The 20,076-nt window shown below is 49.4% G+C and overlaps 1 protein-coding gene across 1 annotated transcript; it reads left to right on the top strand.

Moving 5' to 3' along the window:
* Window positions 1-8,926: 8,926 nt before the first annotated feature.
* Window positions 8,927-19,845, top strand: COMMD7 (COMM domain containing 7). The gene is made up of 9 exons (XM_066624317.1): window positions 8,927-9,019; window positions 9,716-9,769; window positions 10,840-10,942; window positions 12,046-12,102; window positions 12,187-12,224; window positions 14,535-14,625; window positions 14,756-14,805; window positions 18,683-18,731; window positions 19,626-19,845. The coding sequence occupies exons 1-9, from the start codon at window positions 8,936-8,938 to the stop codon at window positions 19,700-19,702; spliced, it is 603 nt and encodes a 200-aa protein (XP_066480414.1). The 5' UTR covers window positions 8,927-8,935; the 3' UTR covers window positions 19,703-19,845.
* The last annotated feature ends 231 nt before the right edge of the window (window positions 19,846-20,076 follow it).

The raw sequence follows: 20,076 nt of genomic DNA, 5'->3' as shown, positions 1-20,076 counted from the left end.
CTCTTTACACTCTTTACATGCTCTTTCTTTACACTCTTTACATGCTCTTTACATAATACCAGAACCAGGGGACCAGGGGACCAGAACCAGAACCAGGGGACATCCACTAAAATTGAGTGTTGGGTGGGTTAGGACAGACAAAAGAAAATATTTCTTTACTCAGCGTGTGGTTGGTCTGTGGAACTCCTTGCCACAGGATGTGGTGCTGGCATCTAGGCTAGACGCCTTTAAAAGGGGATTGGACACGTTTCTGGAGGAAAAATCCATTATGGGGTACAAGCCATGATGTGTATGCGCAACCTCCTGATTTTAGAAATGGGCTATGTCAGATGCAAGGGAGGGCACCAGGATGCAGGTCTCTTGTTATCTGGTGTGCTCCCTGGGGCATTTGGTGGGCCGCTGCGAGATACAGGAAGCTGGACTAGATGGGCCTATGGCCTGATCCAGTGGGGCTGTTCTTATGTTCTTATGTTCTTATGACTTCTGGACACATGCACCCAACTGTAGGGTTTCTGCTTTTTCTGGAGGGCCCCAGAGCAGACAGAAACCTAGCAATCAAAATGGTAATGTTCAGAAGCCAGTGGGAGAACCCTTCCATCTTCAGAAGCTCTGTGCTGCTGAACAGAAAGGCACTTTGAACACTGTGAACTTCCACCCCAAAGAGAAGTGCTAACCTGAAGTTACTAGACTAGAATTTATCCATCAGCTGGATTCTGTTCTTGCAGAGTCCAAGGATTTTACCCCAGCCACAGGAGTCAAAGTTAATTGAACAAACCCAGAAAGTTTGGGCCATCACCCTGACTGTTGTGGATGGCCAGCTGGGCTCTTCTTCCAGAGGGACAGCAGCTGCCATGCTAGTCTGTTGCAGCAAGGACAGCAAAGAATCTGCTGGGACCAAGCCTTGCCACTTGGCCAGCGGCTAATAACTCCTCCTTTAATGCGTGGGTGGCCAACCTGCAGCAGGCCACAGGCCACTTTCTGTGTACAGAATCTTGAACATGTCACTTGACCATTTTCAGCCCTCTTGACCTGCTAAGGCGGTCTCACTGGCCAATGCTCAGTTGTCTTTGCCTCACCCATTCTGGGCTTTGTACTGGGAGAAGTGCCAGGTGTTCATGGCTGTGGACGCTGCATCCGTTGGCACAGCCATGACACGCAACTGCATGTGTCACTTAAGAAGTATCCACATGCCATTCGTGGCACAATGCCACAGGTTGGCCACCCTGGCTCTAAGGTGATATATGTTGCCACCAGCCAGCAATGACCTTTTGCTGTCTTCACAGAACGTGTGGATCATTCTGGGTGCCAACAAACAAATGGACTGACACAAAAAATGGCAAAATTCAGAAATGGGTAGGGGGACACTTCATTTTCTCAGGACATTCTGCTACTGACCTGGAAGTCTCCGTTTTACCACAAAGGAATGACTTCAGACTTGAGTTACTTGCCAGCCAGCCTAGAACGTACCTTGATTCTATTTGTGTGTTTGTGCCCAGAGATTTCTCTCCCAATACAAGATCACCAAGGAAGAAAGAGGACCTGCCTCTACTGCAGCTTCACCCCCACCCCACTCCCAATTGATCACCAGGACAGGCAAGATCCCTCTTTCACATCTACCACTAGAGCTGCAGGTGAAGGAATGCAGAACTCTTGTCTATCCACCAGGTGCCAGGAGGTGATCAGCATGCAGATTGTTTCCCAAAGCATGGGGGGAGCACCACTGGGGACTTTCTCAGGACTTTCAAGCTGGGGTTTCCCACTAGCTGGAGAAACTAGCTGGGCCAGTGCATCCACTGGTATCAGGCACAGTGATACCACAGTGATACAAAGTGAGCTTTTCACAGACATGCCACCAGACCTCTGGCATTCCATGGCCTTTTGACCTCACAGTGTAGGAAGACGTTTCATTTGTTTGCTAAAGTGAATTCTTCTCTGCAGAAGTTTCTGCTACAGCACAGGTCAGTCTTTGGGGATGCCCCAAGGCTCTTAGCTATTATTTGGACTTCCTATCCATATTTCTGGCTTGCTACTGCTGCTTCTTCCTTTCCTTTCCTCTCTTCTTCCTTCCTTTCAACAAGTCTGTTGAAATGTAGACTGTAAGTCCGGAAACCTGCCTGATTTGTTTATGAAACTCAGCAGAAGGGCCTTGTTGGCATCCTTTAGTCTCGGAAGACTATGGTATCGCGCTCTGAATGGTGGTTCTGGAACAGAGTGTCCTCTCCAGTGCGCGAAGCCTGGGTAAAGTACGTATGGAGGATAGGCTGTTACCCATGCAGCAAATCCCACCTCTCCACGTCGCTGAAAGGGTCCAATGGAAAGGCAGAGGCCAATATGGTTGGTTCTAGCGGCGCCGCAGGAGTTGCCAGAACGTGACTGTGTTCAGCCATGAACTGCCTCAGGGACTCTGGCTCCAGATTTTGCCTCGAGGTTGACTCCTGAAGCCTTTTCCATAACTGGATGTAGCCACAAGGCAGTGGAGGTTTGGGATCAGAGTTTTCCTTCTCTCAGATGAGCTGCCTTCCCAGGTTAAGGAGTCCCATCTACCTGGTGGCTGTTTAGTTGCCTCTTAAGTACCAGTACAGCCAAGTGACAAGTAAAGTGAAAAGTACTGCCAAATGGAGGGCCTATTCTTATCCCCCAGCCCCCAGGAGTTGCAGCTAGCTTTATTATGTTATTGCTGATATGTTTCCTAGATGTTTATGCCTCTAGCATTTACTGCCTTATGTAACCTTTGTTGTTGGCAACCTTCAGTCTTGAAAGACTATGGTGGTTCTGGAACAGAGTGTCCTCTCCAGTGCGCGAATCCTGGGTAAAGTAGATATGGAGGATAGACTGTTTCCCATGCAGCAAATCCCCCCTCTCCACGTCGCTGAAATGGTCCAATGGAAAGGCAGAGGCCAATATGGTTGGTTCTAGCGGCGCCGCAGCAGTTGCCAGAACGTGACTGTGTTCAGCCATGAACTGCCTCAGGGACTCCGGCTCTGGATTTTGCCTCGAGGTTGACTCCTGAAGCCTTTTCCATAACTGGATGTAGCCACAAGGCAGTGGAGGTTTGGGATCAGAGTTTTCCTTCTCTCAGATGAGCTGCCTTCCCAGGTTAAGGAGTCCCATCTACCTGGTGGCTGTTTAGTTGCCTCTTAAGTACCAGTACAGCCAAGTGACAAGTAAAGTGAAAAGTACTACCAAACGGAGGGCCTATTCTTATCCCCCAGCCCCCAGGAGTTGCAGCTAGCTTTATTATTTTATTGCTGATATGTTTCCTAGATGTTTATGCCTCTAGCATTTACGGCCTTATGTAACCTTTGTTGTTGGCAACCTTCAGTCTTGAAAGACTATGGTGGTTCTGGAACAGAGTGTCCTCTCCAGTGCGCGAGGAAAAATCCATTATGGGGTACAAGCCATGATGTGTATGCGCAACCTCCTGATTTTAGGAATGGGTTAAGTCAGAATGCCAGATGTAGGGGAGAGCACCAGGATGAGGTCTCTTGTTATCTGGTGTGCTCCCTGGGGCATTTGGTGGGCCGCTGTGAGATACAGGAAGCTGGACTAGATGGGCCTATGGCCTGATCCAGTGGGGCTGTTCTTATGTTCTTATGTTCTTAATCCTGGGTAAAGTAGATATGGAGGATAGACTGTTTCCCATGCAGCAAATCCCCCCTCTCCACGTCGCTGAAATGGTCCAATGGAAAGGCAGAGGCCAATATGGTTGGTTCTAGCGGCGCCGCAGGAGTTGCCAGAACGTGACTGTGTTCAGCCATGAACTGCCTCAGGGACTCTGGCTCCAGATTTTGCCTCGAGGTTGACTCCTGAAGCCTTTTCCATAACTGGATGTAGCCACAAGGCAGTGGAGGTTTGGGATCAGAGTTTTCCTTCTCTCAGATGAGCTGCCTTCCCAGGTTAAGGAGTCCCATCTACCTGGTGGCTGTTTAGTTGCCTCTTAAGTACCAGTACAGCCAAGTGACAAGTAAAGTGAAAAGTACTGCCAAATGGAGGGCCTATTCTTATCCCCCAGCCCCCAGGAGTTGCAGCTAGCTTTATTATGTTATTGCTGATATGTTTCCTAGATGTTTATGCCTCTAGCATTTACGGCCTTATGTAACCTTTGTTGTTGGCAACCTTCAGTCTTGAAAGACTATGGTGGTTCTGGAACAGAGTGTCCTCTCCAGTGCGCGAGGAAAAATCCATTATGGGGTACAAGCCATGATGTGTATGCGCAACCTCCTGATTTTAGGAATGGGTTAAGTCAGAATGCCAGATGTAGGGGAGAGCACCAGGATGAGGTCTTGTTATCTGGTGTGCTCCCTGGGGCATTTGGTGGGCCGCTGTGAGATACAGGAAGCTGGACTAGATGGGCCTATGGCCTGATCCAGTGGGGCTGTTCTTATGTTCTTATGTTCTTAATCCTGGGTAAAGTAGATATGGAGGATAGACTGTTTCCCATGCAGCAAATCCCCCCTCTCCACGTCGCTGAAATGGTCCAATGGAAAGGCAGAGGCCAATATGGTTGGTTCTAGCGGCGCCGCAGGAGTTGCCAGAACGTGACTGTGTTCAGCCATGAACTGCCTCAGGGACTCTGGCTCCAGATTTTGCCTCGAGGTTGACTCCTGAAGCCTTTTCCATAACTGGATGTAGCCACAAGGCAGTGGAGGTTTGGGATCAGAGTTTTCCTTCTCTCAGATGAGCTGCCTTCCCAGGTTAAGGAGTCCCATCTACCTGGTGGCTGTTTAGTTGCCTCTTAAGTACCAGTACAGCCAAGTGACAAGTAAAGTGAAAAGTACTGCCAAACGGAGGGCCTATTCTTATCCCCCAGCCCCCAGGAGTTGCAGCAAGCTTTATTATGTTATTGCTGATATGTTTCCTAGATGTTTATGCCTCTAGCATTTACTGCCTTATGTAACCTTTGTTGTTGGCAACCTTCAGTCTTGAAAGACTATGGTGGTTCTGGAACAGAGTGTCCTCTCCAGTGCGCGAATCCTGGGTAAAGTAGATATGGAGGATAGACTGTTTCCCATGCAGCAAATCCCCCCTCTCCACGTCGCTGAAATGGTCCAATGGAAAGGCAGAGGCCAATATGGTTGGTTCTAGCGGCGCCGCAGGAGTTGCCAGAACGTGACTGTGTTCAGCCATGAACTGCCTCATGGCTGAAAGACCATAGTATCACGCTCTGAATGGTGGTTCTGGAACAGCATCTAGTGTGGCTGAAAAGGCCTATTCGGGAGTGACAATCCCTTCCACACTGGGAGCAAGTGCAGTCTGTCCCTGGTCTGTCTCCCTGGCTATGGGCCTTCCTTCTTTGCCTCTTTGCCTCAGTCTGTTGGCAAAGTGTCTCTTCAAACTGGGAAAGGCCATGCTGCACAGCCTGCCTCCAAGTGGGTCGCTCAGAGGCCAGGGTTTCCCACTTGTTGAGGTCCACTCCTAAGGCCTTCAGATCCCTCTTGCAGATGTCCTTGTACCGCAGCTGTGGTCTACCTGTGGGGCGCTTTCCTTGCACGAGTTCTCCATAGAGGAGATCCTTTGGGATCCGGCCATCATCCATTCTCACAACATGACCAAGGCAACGCAGGCTTCTCTGTTTCAGCAGTGCATACATGCTAGGGATTCCAGCTCGTTCCAGGACTGTGTTGTTTGGAACTTTGTCCTACAAGGTGATGCTGAGAATGCGCATGTGGAAAGCGTTCAGTTTCCTCTCCTGTTGTGAACGAAGAGTCCATGACTCGCTGCAGTACAGAAGTGTACTCAGGACGCAAGCTCTGTAGACCTGGATCTTGGTATGCTCCGGATCTGGATCTTGGTATGTAACCTTATATAATAAACTAAAATCTCTTTTACTAAATTGTTTCATTGTCTGTTGGGGACAAAGGTTCAGAATCCTGCCTAGCGGTTCAGCATGCTACCAAGTGCTCATTGAGGTCTAGTAACTTGAGGACTGAAGCTTTAATTGGAGAAAGAACTCAGTGCCTGCAAGGGATAGTTAAGCCTAGAGGTTCTCAGTGTCCCTGGACTGAGGCACTGGCACATACAGGGTGGTGGTAGTACTTCTGAAAAGGGGGCCTTGAAGCCTTTAGGGTTTGAGAACCAAGAACTCTGAGCATCCCAAAGCCCCCTAAATTTGTGACATGATACAAAATAACCTGTAAAATGACATCTTGGAAGTAGCTTTCCTTTGTCTGGACCTTACACAACTTCTGAAATGGAGTAAATGAATGCATGCATCAGGTTGTGGTGACTCACTGATAAGAGAAAGGCACTTTGCACATGCTCAAATGTGCTCTTATTCTCTTGCAGCTGCACAGAAACAGTCCCAAACACATGGGAATTTTTGGTTCCAAGATCCAGCAGCAGTGATCCCCTGCTCAAAGGGAGTACTGCAGGAAGGCAATGTCCAAGAATAACACACCAGGAAGGAAGGAAGGAAGGTCTTAGCAGTGCTCTTTCCCTACTGTGCTACTTTTTGACTGGGGGGGGGGCTTGATTTTGTTACCATAGGGGTGACTTTAAAATGTGACTCCCCCAGCTGCAACCTGAAGTGGTACAGCCCAGTTGACCTGCTCCTTCCTTCTTTACTCTGCTGCAGGACAGGAGTTGGCCGAGGATATGGCTGAGCTGAGCATGGCATGTGCTCCCTCCTGGATCAGAGGCAGGAGGAGCAACACTGGGAGTCTCAGCAGAGCTGAGGGATTAAAGGCATCCCACACAGAGCAAAGTGGCTTTTGTGAAGGGCTTTGCTGGGACAAAGAAGGAACTGCACCCACCCTTACACAGAGGCAGAAAGATAGTAAAAGGAGCCAAAGTGGGGTTAATCAGAGGTAGGGAGAGAAGGGCCCCAAGTCCTTGAATGAGCAACAGGCTCCCCCTACTGGTGGAGACCAGCACTGACACACTTACAAACTACACTGAGTGGCACTACTCAGGTGTTCTCTCTAGCAGAGGGGAAGGTCCACCTTCATTTGGGGGGGGGGGAAGGACACTACCCACAGTCAATTGATAGACCACTGTGGGAAATAGATTGCCAGGACTAGCTGGGCCCCCTTGGCCTGATCCAGCAGCCAGGCTCTTCTTGTGTATTGCAGGGACATGCGGTGGGTGGGGAGGCAGGTGAGGCAGTGCCTCCCCACTGGAGTCCTTCAAAAAGTGCCTCAACTTTGTTTGGGGTCTTTTGCTTCCTCAGAACATATGCGGGGGGGGGGGGGTTTGAATCCAGCTTTGTATCAGTGCCTCCCCTCTCTGCTTCTCCTGCACAAACTTCACTCTCATGCCCCACACTGCTAGAGAATCCTCTGGTTCTATGCCTATAATCAGTAATGCAGATTTAAATTCCTGCATTTGAACCACAATAATAGTGGGGGGGGGGGTAGTTGACAAGATCAGATCAGGCAAAAGTGTCAGTTGCACCAGCAGAAGATAGCAGTGCAGCACTGCCATGTGCAGGGGTGATGCACCTCTGAATGCGGGGACAGTAGTGGAGGAGAGTGCTCCTTCAGGCTGAGCTGTGCTGCAGGATGTCCCAGGGCTGAGTGGATATTTTGCCCTCTGGGCCTCTGCAGTAGGGATGTGACTCGACTGGGAATCCAGTCCTATGCATGTCTACTCAGAAGTAAGTCCCATTAGAGTCAATGGAGCTTACTCCCAGGAAAGTGTGGATAGGATTGTGGCCTGCTTCCCTGGACTTACTTGTTCCCCATTGGCCCACGCATATTGGTTAGATTTTGCTGTTTTGGTTTACATTTCACTACATGGTGCCTTGCTTGATGTTTTTCTTTTTACCTGTTGTGATACTTTTAACCTTGATTATAAAAGTTTGTAAGCTGCCTGGGGCATTTGCTTTAGCATGGGAAAGGCAGGGTATACATCTCTTAGGGCACAATCCTAACCAGGTCTACTCAGAAGTAATGGGGTTTACTCCTAACCAGGTCTACTTTGTTCAATGGGGTTTACTCTCAGGAAAGTGTGGTTAGGGTTGCAGACTTAAACAAGCAGGACCTTGGACCAGGGGGCCTGACTCTGCAGCACCAGCCCTCTTCCCTTCCTCCAGAGCTGGGCTGGAGCCTCCACATGCAGAGGAAGTCTACCTCCAGAGGCTACTGCCTCCATGCTGGGCATGGGTATCTTTGGGGCAAGGACCAGGCACCCCAAAATGTGGGACATCCAAGAAAAATGTAGGAGCTGACAAAACAAAAGCTAAAGGCACTTGTAGGTTGATTTCGTGTGGTTAATTTAAACACCCTGTTACTGACTGTTAGATTTGAGACTATGCTGCATCTAATGCAGCCATTTTCAACCACTGTGGCACAGTGGTGTGCCATGAATGCTCCCCAGGTGTGCCATGGGAATTTGGGAGAGGGCGGAGCACGCAGCCTGGCAGGAAGGTGGGCGAGCGGCCCCCCCTTTGGAGCCATTCTCACCGTATGCTCCCTTCCCCCCCCGCTGAGAATGGCTCCAAAGGGGGGGCCGCTCGCCCACCTCCCTGCCAGGCTGCGTGCTCCGCCCCCTCCAGCTACGCCACCGGGAGAGGGTCGTTTCCTCGTAGGGCTCTTGGGGTGCGGGAGCCCCCACTGGCAGCACAGGGTGGCCTGCCGTGGTGGCGCCCCGCAGTGCGCCCTGAGACGGACCACCGCCTGGCCCGGACAGCTAGCTGCCCGCAGGGAGACCTGCGAGTTCTCTGCAGGACGCGTCCGGGAAGGAGGCGCCTCTCGGAGGAGAGGAGGCTGCTGGCTGCGCCGCACGTGCGCTGCGGGGCCGGCGGGAGACGCGGAGGCGGCGGCTGCGCGCCCGGGAAGGGGCGGCCCTGCGCTGAGCAGGCGGCGCCCGAGCGGGGCAGCGAAAGTGCCGGCGCCGAAGCGGAGGCTGAGCAGGCGGCGGGAAGGGGCGGAGCGGGCGAGGGAGGCGGCCGGCCCGGGCCCAGGAGGAGCCGCGCCCGCCCGCCCGCCCGCCCGCCATGGGGCGGCTGCACTGCACGCGCGAGCCGGTGCCGGAGGCGGTGGGCGCGGACATGCAGCAGCTCTGCCAGCTCAGCGCCCAGGTGCGCGGGCGCGCGCCTCGCTCCCTGCCCCGCGGCGCCGCTGCTGCGGGCGGGGCCGGGTCCTGCCCAGCCCCCCCCCGCACCGGGGCCTCCCCGGGAAGGAGCGCGGCTCCCTGCCTCGGGCGCACTGGAACTGTGCAGGTGGATGCCAGTCTCCCCTGTGGGACAGGCCTGCCTCTGGCTCCGGTGCCACCTCCGCAGGGCCAGGAGCTGCCGCCTGCTAACCAGCTGAACCACTCGGGGCGCAGTCCTCACCCCTGGGCCAATGGGACTGCATCCTGCAGTCGGGAGGCCTCCTCGCGGTGGCGTAGCTGAGGGCGGCGGAGCAGTCAGGCTGGCAGCGAGGCGGGCAAGCGCCCTAGGGCTCCCTTTTGCCCCCCTCCACCGGGAATGACTACGAAGGGAGGGGCCGCTTGCCAGCCTCGCTGCCAGCCTGACTGCTCCGCCCCCCTCCAGCTATGCCACTGCCTAAGGGAGTGTTTGTCCCCTTACATCAGAGCTGCATTGCCCTTATGTCAGTGCTGGAAGGCACTGACCTAAGGGGTTAGGATTGCTCCCTGAGTGTCCTCTGCTTGGAAGATCAGCAGCAGCCAATTCCAGGCATCTCCCCCTGAGTGTGGCAGGAACTGGTGAGGTTGGGAGAATCTCAGGCACAACTTGTGTTGCTGATGCTGTGCTTGTGCTATCTCTTTTCAGCAATTCTCTGCTCTGACTGAAGTGCTCTTCCAGTTTCTGAGGGAACCAAAAGAGGTAACACCTTTTACAGGGATGGATGTGGAACAACATTCAGTAGTAGGAACTGGCCAATATGTGTTGTAGAATTTTGCTGGAGAGACCTTTTCCACAAGCGTCCCATTTTTAAAAAAGTGGAATTGTATTTTTCTGATGTAGTTATTGTTTTATAATTTAAAAAGTAGTAATCATAATAGCAGCAACATTTCAGAAATGATTACTGCCCATGAGCTTTCAGAACAGAATGGGTTGTATCCTAAAATAGATCTGTTTTATTTTATGGGTAAGAAATGCAGATGAAATGAAATCCATTTCAGAGTACCTTGGACTATATATGTAGTTCACAAAAAAGTGCAGATTCTGGGTACTTGGTAAACTATGCAAACAAACTGATATATGTCCTATAAATGGGCTATGTCAGATGCAAGGGAGAGCACAAGGATGCAGGTCTCTTGTTATCTGGTGTGCTTCCTGGGGCATTTGGTGGGCCACTGTGAGATACAGGAAGCTGGACTAGATGGGCCTATGGCCTGATCCAGTGGGGCTGTTCTTATGTTCTTCACTACAATTCCCAGGAAGCCTTGCAGGTCTCTTGTTATCTGGTGTGCTCCCTGGGGCATTTGGGGGGCCACTGTGAGATACAGGAAGCTGGACTAGATGGGCCTATGGCCTGATCCAGTGGGGCTGTTCTTATATCCTTGATTTGCATGCCCCATCAATCATGGAGACAACAAGGCACTATGTAGGCCGAAGTCCTGTCTGCTGGCAATCCTGTTCTTCAGCTTGCCCAGTCCCTGAGTTTTCACCTGGTGTCCCCCCCACACCCAATCAGAAGCCCACATTTGGAGCCATACAGGCTCCTGTCTTTTTTCCTTTAACAGCGCCCCCCCCCCCCAACATTTCTAGCCTGTATGGCTCCAAATGTTGGGGGAGGCTGTTAAAGAAAAAAAGACAGGAAGGTTCTCAGGGTGCCAACTCTGCACCAGAAGCTACATCTTCTTCTGAATGCCATGTGTGTGCTCTGGGCTGTGTTGGACAAAAAGGGGGAGGCATTGGAGGTCACAGCACCTGTTGTCTTCCCTCTGCAGGTTGAAAGGTTTTTAACTCGGCTTTCTGAATTTGCTGCCACAAACAAAGTCAGCCTGGGCCCTTTGAAAAGCATTGTCAAAAGCCTCCTGCTGGTGCCAAGCGGTGAGTCTGAACACCCTCAGGATCTCCAGGAGCAGTGCCGTCTATCCAGGAGCAGGCCAGAAAGGGGTTGAGCAGAGAGGAAGTCCAGTGCCTCTCTCATGAGAGGAAAGGTCTGGGGCTACAGAATGAAGTGGGCAGCAGACTCAGGGCAGATGAAAGGAGGTTCCTGTCTATCAGATCAGGGCAAGCCCAGCCCTGAAGCTGACAGTCTTATGTAGCACTAATGCAGTCATGCCAGAGGGTTGTGTGCTGTATTCTGCAGTTGTTTTCTGCTCTACCTTGTCTTCTACTCTGCCCGGAATGCTGAATTAACAGAGGGAATTACTCAGCAGAGCATGAAGCAGACTGTCTTCCCCTGTTGTTGGCCTCCTGTGGGTGGGAGTGATGCTACTACAGGGCCAAACTGGATATGGCAGGGGATAAACTGGCATTTAGGGGGGTGTCTAATTTTTTACAGCAAAAGTTGCTCATGGGTGAAGGGAGCTGAACTCTCGTCTCCCCTTCCTGTATCTCACCTTGCTAATCCCCGCTGCTTCTCTCCAGCTTGTCTTGCTTCTAGTATCAGAGCTGGGTCAGGAGAAAAGCACTTGCAGCAAGGAAGGTGAGTGGGGTGCAGTTCATCTCCCCTCACCCAGGCTCCCTTCTGTTTGCACTGAGCACATACAAGTTGGACTAATGTCATGAAATATAAGTGGGGCTGCCCTTAAATGTTTTGGAAGCTTCAGTTGTTACAGGGCACCGCATATAGGTGGGGACAGGCAGGCACACAGAAAGCCTGTTTCTCACTATCTACGCTGATTACCAGTTTGCTTCCAGGGCCAATTCATGGTGCTGATCTTGGTCTTGAGGTCCAACAAAATGAAACTGCCTGGCTGTAGTAACCACTTGGGCTGCCTCATTGTTTTACTGTCTGCTCTGCTCTTTTATTGGGCACTATTTATTGTTTCATATTCATCTGTCACTTTCCCACCTTACAGTATGTAAGGTGCACCTTCTGCACTTTGGAATCATTCTTCACAGTTGTAATGTTGTCTGACCAGGCTGTTCTCCTTCTATCTCCCCCTCCCCACCTACTCCCTGATATCATACACTATTTATTCCAGGTGCCCTGAAGAGGACTCTCTCTGCAGAGCAGGTCCGAGAAGATCTTATCACCCTGGGTAGGTTCCTTCACGTGCCTCCAGGCATTCTCCAGGCTGCCTGCCACCCTCCTCCTGTGTAACCATATGGCCTTTCTCCTGCAGGGCTGAGTGAGGAGAAGGCCAGCTATTTTGAAGAGCAGGTACTATTAACATTCCTTTTGCTCCTGAATATTTTCAGAACATTAAAGAGAAACAGGAATGTCTCCTGGGGCTATCAGTTCGCTAAATAAGGCTTTTTGCCATGTAATTGAATGCTAATTGCAAATAGAACCAAAGCTTTTGTTTTTCCTTTTTGAAAGCACTTGCATCACTGAATTTTGCTCTTTCTGCTGTTCAGCTCTTTGTGTATAAACATTTTTATGCTTCCTCATTACCAGGGAGGGTGTGGTGCATCCAATGGTCACTTTTTTCAGGGAAAGAATGTGAGAATCAGTGGGCTGGCAGTTGTTCATCCAGGAAATTCAAATTATGCAAATAGGGGGACAGGCTTGTCTGGATCTGTCACTGATAGTGGGGGAAGCATATAGGTGTTCTTGTAGAAAACAGATTAATAGTGTGATTTGAGCAAGGTTTTGCCTTTTGAGGAAGGTTTTTCTTTTCTACAGTTGGTGGTGGAAGAAAGGTGTTCATTACCAAATACCAGCTTGTGTACCTTGATCTAAAGTCTGGGGGTGTGAATTTCAGTGGAATAGTCACTGGTGGAATGGTTTCAGTGGATGAATTTCAGTGGAATGGTTAAAGATCAATAAGTCACCGGGCCCTGATGGCATCCACCCAAGAGTTATTAAGGAATTGAAGAATGAAGTTGCAGATCTCTTGACTAAGGTATGCAACTTGTCCCTCAAAACGGCCATGGTGCCAGAAGATGGGAGGATAGCAAATGTCACGCCTATTTTTAAAAAGGGAAAGAGGGGGGACCCGGGAAACTACAGGGCGGTCAGCCTAACATCCATACCGGGTAAGATGGTGGAATGCCTCATCAAAGATAGGATCTCAAAACACATAGACGAACAGGCCTTGCTGAGGGAGAGTCAGCATGGCTTCTGTAAGGGTAAGTCTTGCCTCACGAACCTTATAGAATTCTTTGAAAAGGTCAACAGGCATGTGGATGTGGGAGAACCCGTGGACATTATATATCTAGACTTTCAGAAGGCGTTTGACATGGTCCCTCACCAAAGGCTACTGAAAAAACTCCAAAGTCAGGGAATTAGAGGACAGGTCCTCTCATGGGTTGAGAACTGGTTGGAGGCCAGGAAGCAGAGAGTGGGTGTCAATGGGCAATTTTCACAATGGAGAGAGGTGGAAAGCGGTGTGCCCCAAGGATCTGTCCTGGGACCGGTGCTTTTCAACCTCTTCATAAATGACCTGGAGACAGGGTTGAGCAGTGAAGTGGCTAAGTTTGCAGACAACACCAAACTTTTCCGAGTGGTAAAGACCAGAAGTGATTGTGAGGAGCTCCAGAAGGATCTCTCCAAACTGGCAGAATGGGCAGCAAAATGGCAGATGCGCTTCAATGTCAGTAAGTGTAAAGTCATGCACACTGGGGCAAAAAATCAAAACTTTAGATATAGGCGAATGGGTTCTGAGCTGTCTGTGACAGATCAGGAGAGAAATCTTGGGGTGGTGGTGGACAGGTCGATGAAAGTGTCGACCCAATGTGCGGTGGCAGTGAAGAAGGCCAATTCTATGCTTGGGATCATTAGGAAGGGTATTGAGAACAAAACAGCTAGTATTATAATGCCGTTGTACAAATCGATGGTAAGGCCACACCTGGAGTATTGTGTCCAGTTCTGGTCGCCGCATCTCAAAAAAGACATAGTGGAAATGGAAAAGGTGCAAAAGAGAGCGACTAAGATGATTACGGGGCTGGGGCACCTTCCTTATGAGGAAAGGCTACGGCGTTTGGGCCTCTTCAGCCTAGAAAAGAGACGCTTGAGGGGGGACATGATTGAGACATACAAAATTATGCAGGGAATGGACAGAGTGGATAGGGAGATGTTCTTTACACTCTCACATAATACCAGAACCAGGGGACATCCACTAAAGTTGAGTGTTGGGCGGGTTAGGACAGACAAAAGAAAATATTTCTTTACTCAGCGTGTGGTCAGTCTGTGGAACTCCTTGCCACAGGATGTGGTGCTGGCGTCTAGCCTAGATGCCTTTAAAAGGGGATTGGACGAGTTTCTGGAGGAAAAATCCATTATGGGGTACAAGCCATGATGTGTATGCGCAACCTCCTGATTTTAGAAATGGGTTAAGTCAGAATGCCAGATGTAGGAGAGGGCACCAGGATGAGGTCTCTTGTTATCTGGTGTGCTCCCTGGGGCATTTGGTGGGCCGCTGTGAGATACAGGAAGCTGGACTAGATGGGCCTATGGCCTGATCCTGTGGGGCTGTTCTTATGTTCTTATGTCACATAAATATTGTTCTTGTTTCATCTTAATGTCTAGTGGAAAGAAAACGCTCCCACCCTCTCACGCCTGGCTGTGGGGCAGACCCTGATGGTTAACCAGCTCATAGACATGGAGTGGAAATTTGGAGGTGCGTGACTTTCTGGACTCCTGCCTGTGGTGGAGGCAGGTGCTCCCCACAGCCAGTTTTGCCCCTCTGCTTCCTTGACACCCCAAGCCTCTGGTATGTGACTCTTGCTTTTTCTTGTTCTCTCCGGCAGTTATCGCAGGAAGCAGCGAACTGAAAAAAGTGGGAAGCATCTTCTTGCAGGTGAGCTCCTTGGCAGGCTGGGTGCAAGAATCAGACACTGGCACAAGTATGGGGGTGGGGAAGAGGCAGTATGTATCCTGTGCCAACTCTCTGGCACTGTTAGTGGCAAAGGTAGGCTTGAAAGTATATGGGCACGGAGCCAGACTTCCAAAGCTCTGCAGTTGTGTGGTTTCACTGTCTCATTGTCTTTCCCCCGTAACTCTAAGTGGGGCTACCCTTGAAGACAGTCTGGAAGTTGCAGGTAGTGCTGAACCTGCAGAAGCTCCATTTAATTTAATGAGTCTTATGTTGTAGTTAGTGAAGAATGCAGCAGCTCCTGTGGGTGCTGGAGATCAACGGTTTGACCTGTTCACACTGTTGCTTCAGCTGCTGCACTGGCTGCAGGTTACATTCCAAGCCCAATTCAAGGTGCTGGTTTTGATCTTTAAGGCCCTTTTCAGTTTGGGACTAGCATATTCACGAGATTGCCTTCTTCCTTCTAATCTGGCCTGCTCTCTTCAGTCACTTGTAAGGACCATTTTGGATGTGCCACAATTGAGAGAGGTGAGGGGGGTGGCAGCCAGAATTAGGGCCTTCTCAGTGGTGGCACCTGTTTTATGGAATTCCCTTCTTTTTGAGCTGCGAACTGCTCCTTCTTTACAGGCCTTCTAGCAAGACCTAAAAACCCTCCTATTTCTAAAAACCCTCTGGAACCCAGTAGGTTGTTAAGGGTATGCTCACTGGCCCAGACTGATGTTTGCAGATTTTTTACTAATTTAATGTTCTTTTTATCAGTGGTTTTTATTGCTGCTGTTTGCCATTGGTTGGCTCTTAATAAGGTGTTTATATATATATATATATATATATATATATATATATATATATATATATATATATATATATATATAATGTATGTATGTATGTATGTATGTATGTATGTATGTATGTATTTTCAGCAAATATGTAATTTTTTATTTATGTTGTGAGTTGCCTTAGGTGCCCTTCAGGGAGAAAGACCAGATATAAATCTAGTAAATAAAATAAATATAATAATATAATATATATATACAGTATTTATATACCGCCTTTCTTGGTCTTTATTCAAGACTTTATTCAAGGCGGTTTACATAGGCAGGCTTATTAAATCCACACAGGGATTTTTACAAATTGAAAGAAGGTTCTCTCTTTCAAGAACCACCACATTCGAGCTGTTACACTCCGATCTGGTTTAACATTCTGGCCTCCATCCTCCCACGCTCCGAGCAGATGGAACAGCTCAGCTGCAGCTTGTCAGCTGCTTCAAGGTCGCACGGTGCCTAGTAGAATACCTAGTAGAAGCAGTAAATACCAATATCAAACTCATGTAATAAATGTGTGTGTTTGCTGGGTTGCATAACGTATAAAGTGTGCTCCCTGTAGTCCTGGAAATTGTAGTTTAAGAACATAAGAACAGCCCCACTGGATCAGGCCCAAGGCCCACCTAGTCCGGCTTCCTGTATCTCACAGCGGCCCACCAAATGCCCCAGGGAGCACACAGGACAACAAGAGACCTAATCCTGCTGCCCCTCCCCTTGCATCTGGAATTCATTAATAGACTGTGTCTCTGTTGTTGTCATAGCTTGTAACCTGTGATGGACTTTTTCCTCCATGAATCTGTCCAATCCCCTTTTAAAGCCATCTAGGCCAAGTGCCATCACTACATCCTGTGGCAAGGAGTCCCAAAGATTAATTACATGCTGGGTAAAGAGATATTTCCTTAAGTGTGCTCTAACTCTCCCACCAGTCAGTGGGCCAGAACAAGGTCAAGAGCTGAGCCCTGCTGGCTGAGACCAGAGGTCCAATCCCTCTAATCCAGCACCTGCTTCCTTTCAGTGGCCAACCAGATGCCTTTGAGAACCACCACCCCCCCCCAGCAGTGGTTCAGGCCATACTGCTCTCCTGCTTCTACCTCCCTGAAACTGGCATGTAGAGGTGGTGTTGGGGACCAGCCAGGTTGAGCACTGGCCAGGATTCCAGGCCCACCAGAAGACCCACAGCCTAGCCCTAGTGGCCCTATCCAGTCCCCAGCTCATTTGAGGGCCTGGGTGGTGACAGCAATCCAGAGTTCTTTGCAGCATCTGCCACTGCCCTGTTCCTCTACAGTGCCTTCATCCCTTTACTGTGGGACTGTAGCACACCTATGGGGCTTTGCATTTTTGTTTGTCTTAAACAGGGGTCTCCAAACTGTAGCCTGGGACCACATTTGGCCCCCACAAGCTTTTATCTGGCCTACAGCAACTTAAAATACTTTTATTGCTAATTTTTTTTGCTAGTGCTTGACATTTTTACTCATTATATGTCATTTCTCAGTTTAAGCATGGCATTATAGGGATGTCTTGTAATGTCACATTTCTCTTTTGTTCTGATTCGTATCATGTTGATTACAAAAAAAAGATCCAATTAAAACATATTCATTCATTTAAATGTCATGCTTTCATTTATAAAACTGATTTTTTTCAGCCTGTGAAAATGTGTACACGATGTAGCCTTCATACTGATAAGTTTGGAGACCTCTGGTCTTAAATGATGGCAGCAGCCAGCATGGCTACCAGGAAGTGCACCACATCTGCACTAGAAAGCCCCCCCCCCAACCTTTGTGAGGCATTAGCAGTGGGTTGGGGTGCAGAGGCCCCGTGCACTGTTGGAGAGCCTAGCCAGAGCCTCCAGGACCCTCTGCAGCCCAGTGGCACACACGTGTCTCTAAACAGAGAGGCTTTGCATAGCTGTCAAGGCTCACAGTTGCTAACAGACCTCTCCTCCTTGAAGGTGCCTGACCTGCTTTTCAAGCTGGTGATCATCACCACATCCTGTGGCAACCTCCCCCTCTGTCCACGTTGAATCTGCAGCTAATCAGTTTCATTAGATGATTCTGAATTCTAGTATTATCAGGCAGGAAGAAAATTGTCTTTCTGTTTTTTTTCACATTGTGCATAACTATAAATCTCTACTGTGCCCCTGCAATCGAGGTTATTAGAAGGGTCCCAACACCTGTCCCACTTTGGAGTCTTCCTAGACAGCCTTGGATCCCAGGTGTCATGGCTGTAAGGAAGGGGCAAAGCCCACTTCTTCCTTATTGAGGTTGGCACCCAGTTTGGGCCGGGGCTTTTTTCCCCTCTTTGCTTTCCCCTCTTCCCCATCTGTGGCCAAGCTGATCACAGCCTTGATTCCCTCACTCCTGCCTGCTATCCCTCTGGTATCCATGTTCCTTGCACTTACTATGCCTCTACAATTCCTCCTCTGTCACATCAAACCCTCTTTACAGGTAGGAGGTGGTCTAGATTAGTTGGCAACCTTCAGTCTCGAAAGACTATGGTATCGCGCTCTGAAAGGTGGTTCTGGAACAGCGTCTAGTGTGGCTGAAAAGGCCGATTCGGGAGTGACAATCCCTTCCACACTGGGAGCAAGTGCAGTCTGTCCCTGGCCTGTCTCCCTGGCTATGGGCCTTCCTTCTTTGCCTCTTAGCCTCAGACTGTTGGCCAAGTGTCTCTTCAAACTGGGAAAGGCCATGTTGCACAGCCTGCCTCCAAGCGGACCGCTCAGAGGCCAGGGTTTCCCACTTGTTGAGGTCCACTCCTAAGGCCTTCAGATCCCTCTTGCAGATGTCCTTGTATCGCAGTCTAGGTGGTCTAGATGGTGGTCTAGAACCCAACTCAAAATAGATGGCTGCACCTCCTGATTGCACCCAGAATGTCATCTGCCAAACCAATTCAGTTGATTAAATCCAACCTTTGTGTATCTTGTGAAATGTTCATGGGGAACAGAAAGAATCTGACTTTTCTGACTGTGGAAGTGAAGTCTGTGAACTTTGCAAGTCCGGCTAAATTGAATTTCTTTTTTCCCCCCAAATTAATTTTTCCAGCTGAAATTGATGGTTAAACAAGGAAACCAAATTGAACCCGTGTACATTGGTAAGTGAGGCATAGTTACACCTTGGGGAGCTGTGCAATTAAAAGGGGCCATTGAAGCACCTGAAAAAGGCACTGCAAGTTCTTTGCTTTGCTCAACTAGGAGGTCAAAGTTTCATATCCATAATTAGTTCAAATTTAGGTATAACTTTGTAAACTGCAGCAGTTAAAGACCTCACAACCTTTCCTATCTGTATTGTAGCAATGGATTGCTGTTTTCTGGGGTTGTCCTTGCTTCCTTGTGTATGAACAGTGTTCTGGGTCTGAGAATCTGAAGAAGAGGCCCTTGTGAGAATTGAGAGTATTACATTTGACTCCTGAACTTTGCATACATGATTTTGCATATTCCTGGGCAGGCTAGGGAATGTACTGTGTTCTACCATAGAGATCATCCATTCCAATCTCAATTCCATAGAAGGGTCTGTTGTGCCTTCAGACTTCAGAAGATGACCTTAAAAGGTCAATCAAGTCCAGCACCCCATTTTTAATTCTCGCCATCTGATGCCTCTGTGGAAGCTCACAAGCAAAGCATGAGAAGTGATGGCTGTCTCTTTTTCTGTCCCTACTGATCAGGTATTCAGAGAGACTGCCCCTGTTCATTGAGGTTTCACTTCACTATCATAGTTACCTTGTTGCTGCAAATTGCTTTGACCCAATCCTAACCAATTCCCCAGCACCTTTCAACTGTGGCAGTGGAGCACATGCTGCATCCTACAGTTGGGAGGCAGAGGCCTCCTCAAGGTAAGGGAATGTCTGTTCCCTTACCCCGGGGTTGCATTTAGGCTACACCAGCTTTGGAAAGTTGGATAGGATCGGGCCCTCAGTTACTTACATGTTGTGGGGGAAGTGTATGGCCTGGTTTTGCATTCTGAATATTGTTGTGTTTTTCCTCCTCAGAGCTAACTCTGCCCCAGTTTTACAGCTTCCTTCATGAGATGGAAAGAGTTAAGACTAGCTTGGAGTGCCTCAGCTGACTTGTCTGGTGCACTGCTGCTGCTTTGCCCTGCCTGGAAACCTGAAGAGAGGCTGGGTGAGATCCTGCAAAATCCAGGAAGCAAAAGTAAAATGTCAGCTTCTTTTTGAAGTGAGAAATCTGAAAGAGGCTCTTCTTGCTTAAGTGAAGTCTCTGGCTGGTTTGTTCTGCAGTTTGTTACATCTTTACATAGACATTTCACGCACATCAGGGACCTGTGGTGGGTGGGGAGGCAGGTGAGGCAGAGCCTCCCCACCAGAGCCCTTTGAAAAGCTCTGCCCCCATGTGAGGCACTCAAGCATTCACAACCCAGGCACACATCCCATGAGTTTTGAGTGCCTCAAATGGCAGCTGAGCTTTTCAAAGAACTGGGGG

The sequence above is a fragment of the Tiliqua scincoides genome, chromosome 4, assembly GCF_035046505.1.
Source record: "Tiliqua scincoides isolate rTilSci1 chromosome 4, rTilSci1.hap2, whole genome shotgun sequence".
NCBI lineage: Eukaryota > Metazoa > Chordata > Lepidosauria > Squamata > Scincidae > Tiliqua > Tiliqua scincoides.
This window is presented reverse-complemented; position numbering and strand designations above follow the sequence as displayed.

Coding starts and splice junctions, on each gene's coding strand:
- COMMD7 (XM_066624317.1), top strand. CDS start 8,936: ATGGGGCGGCTGCACTGCACGCGCGAGCCGGTGCCGGAGGCGGTGGGC. Junction 10,943..12,045: donor CCTCCTGCTGGTGCCAAGCG/GTGAGTCTGAAC, acceptor TATTTATTCCAG/GTGCCCTGAAGAGGACTCTC. Junction 14,806..18,682: donor TGGGAAGCATCTTCTTGCAG/GTGAGCTCCTTG, acceptor TAATTTTTCCAG/CTGAAATTGATGGTTAAACA.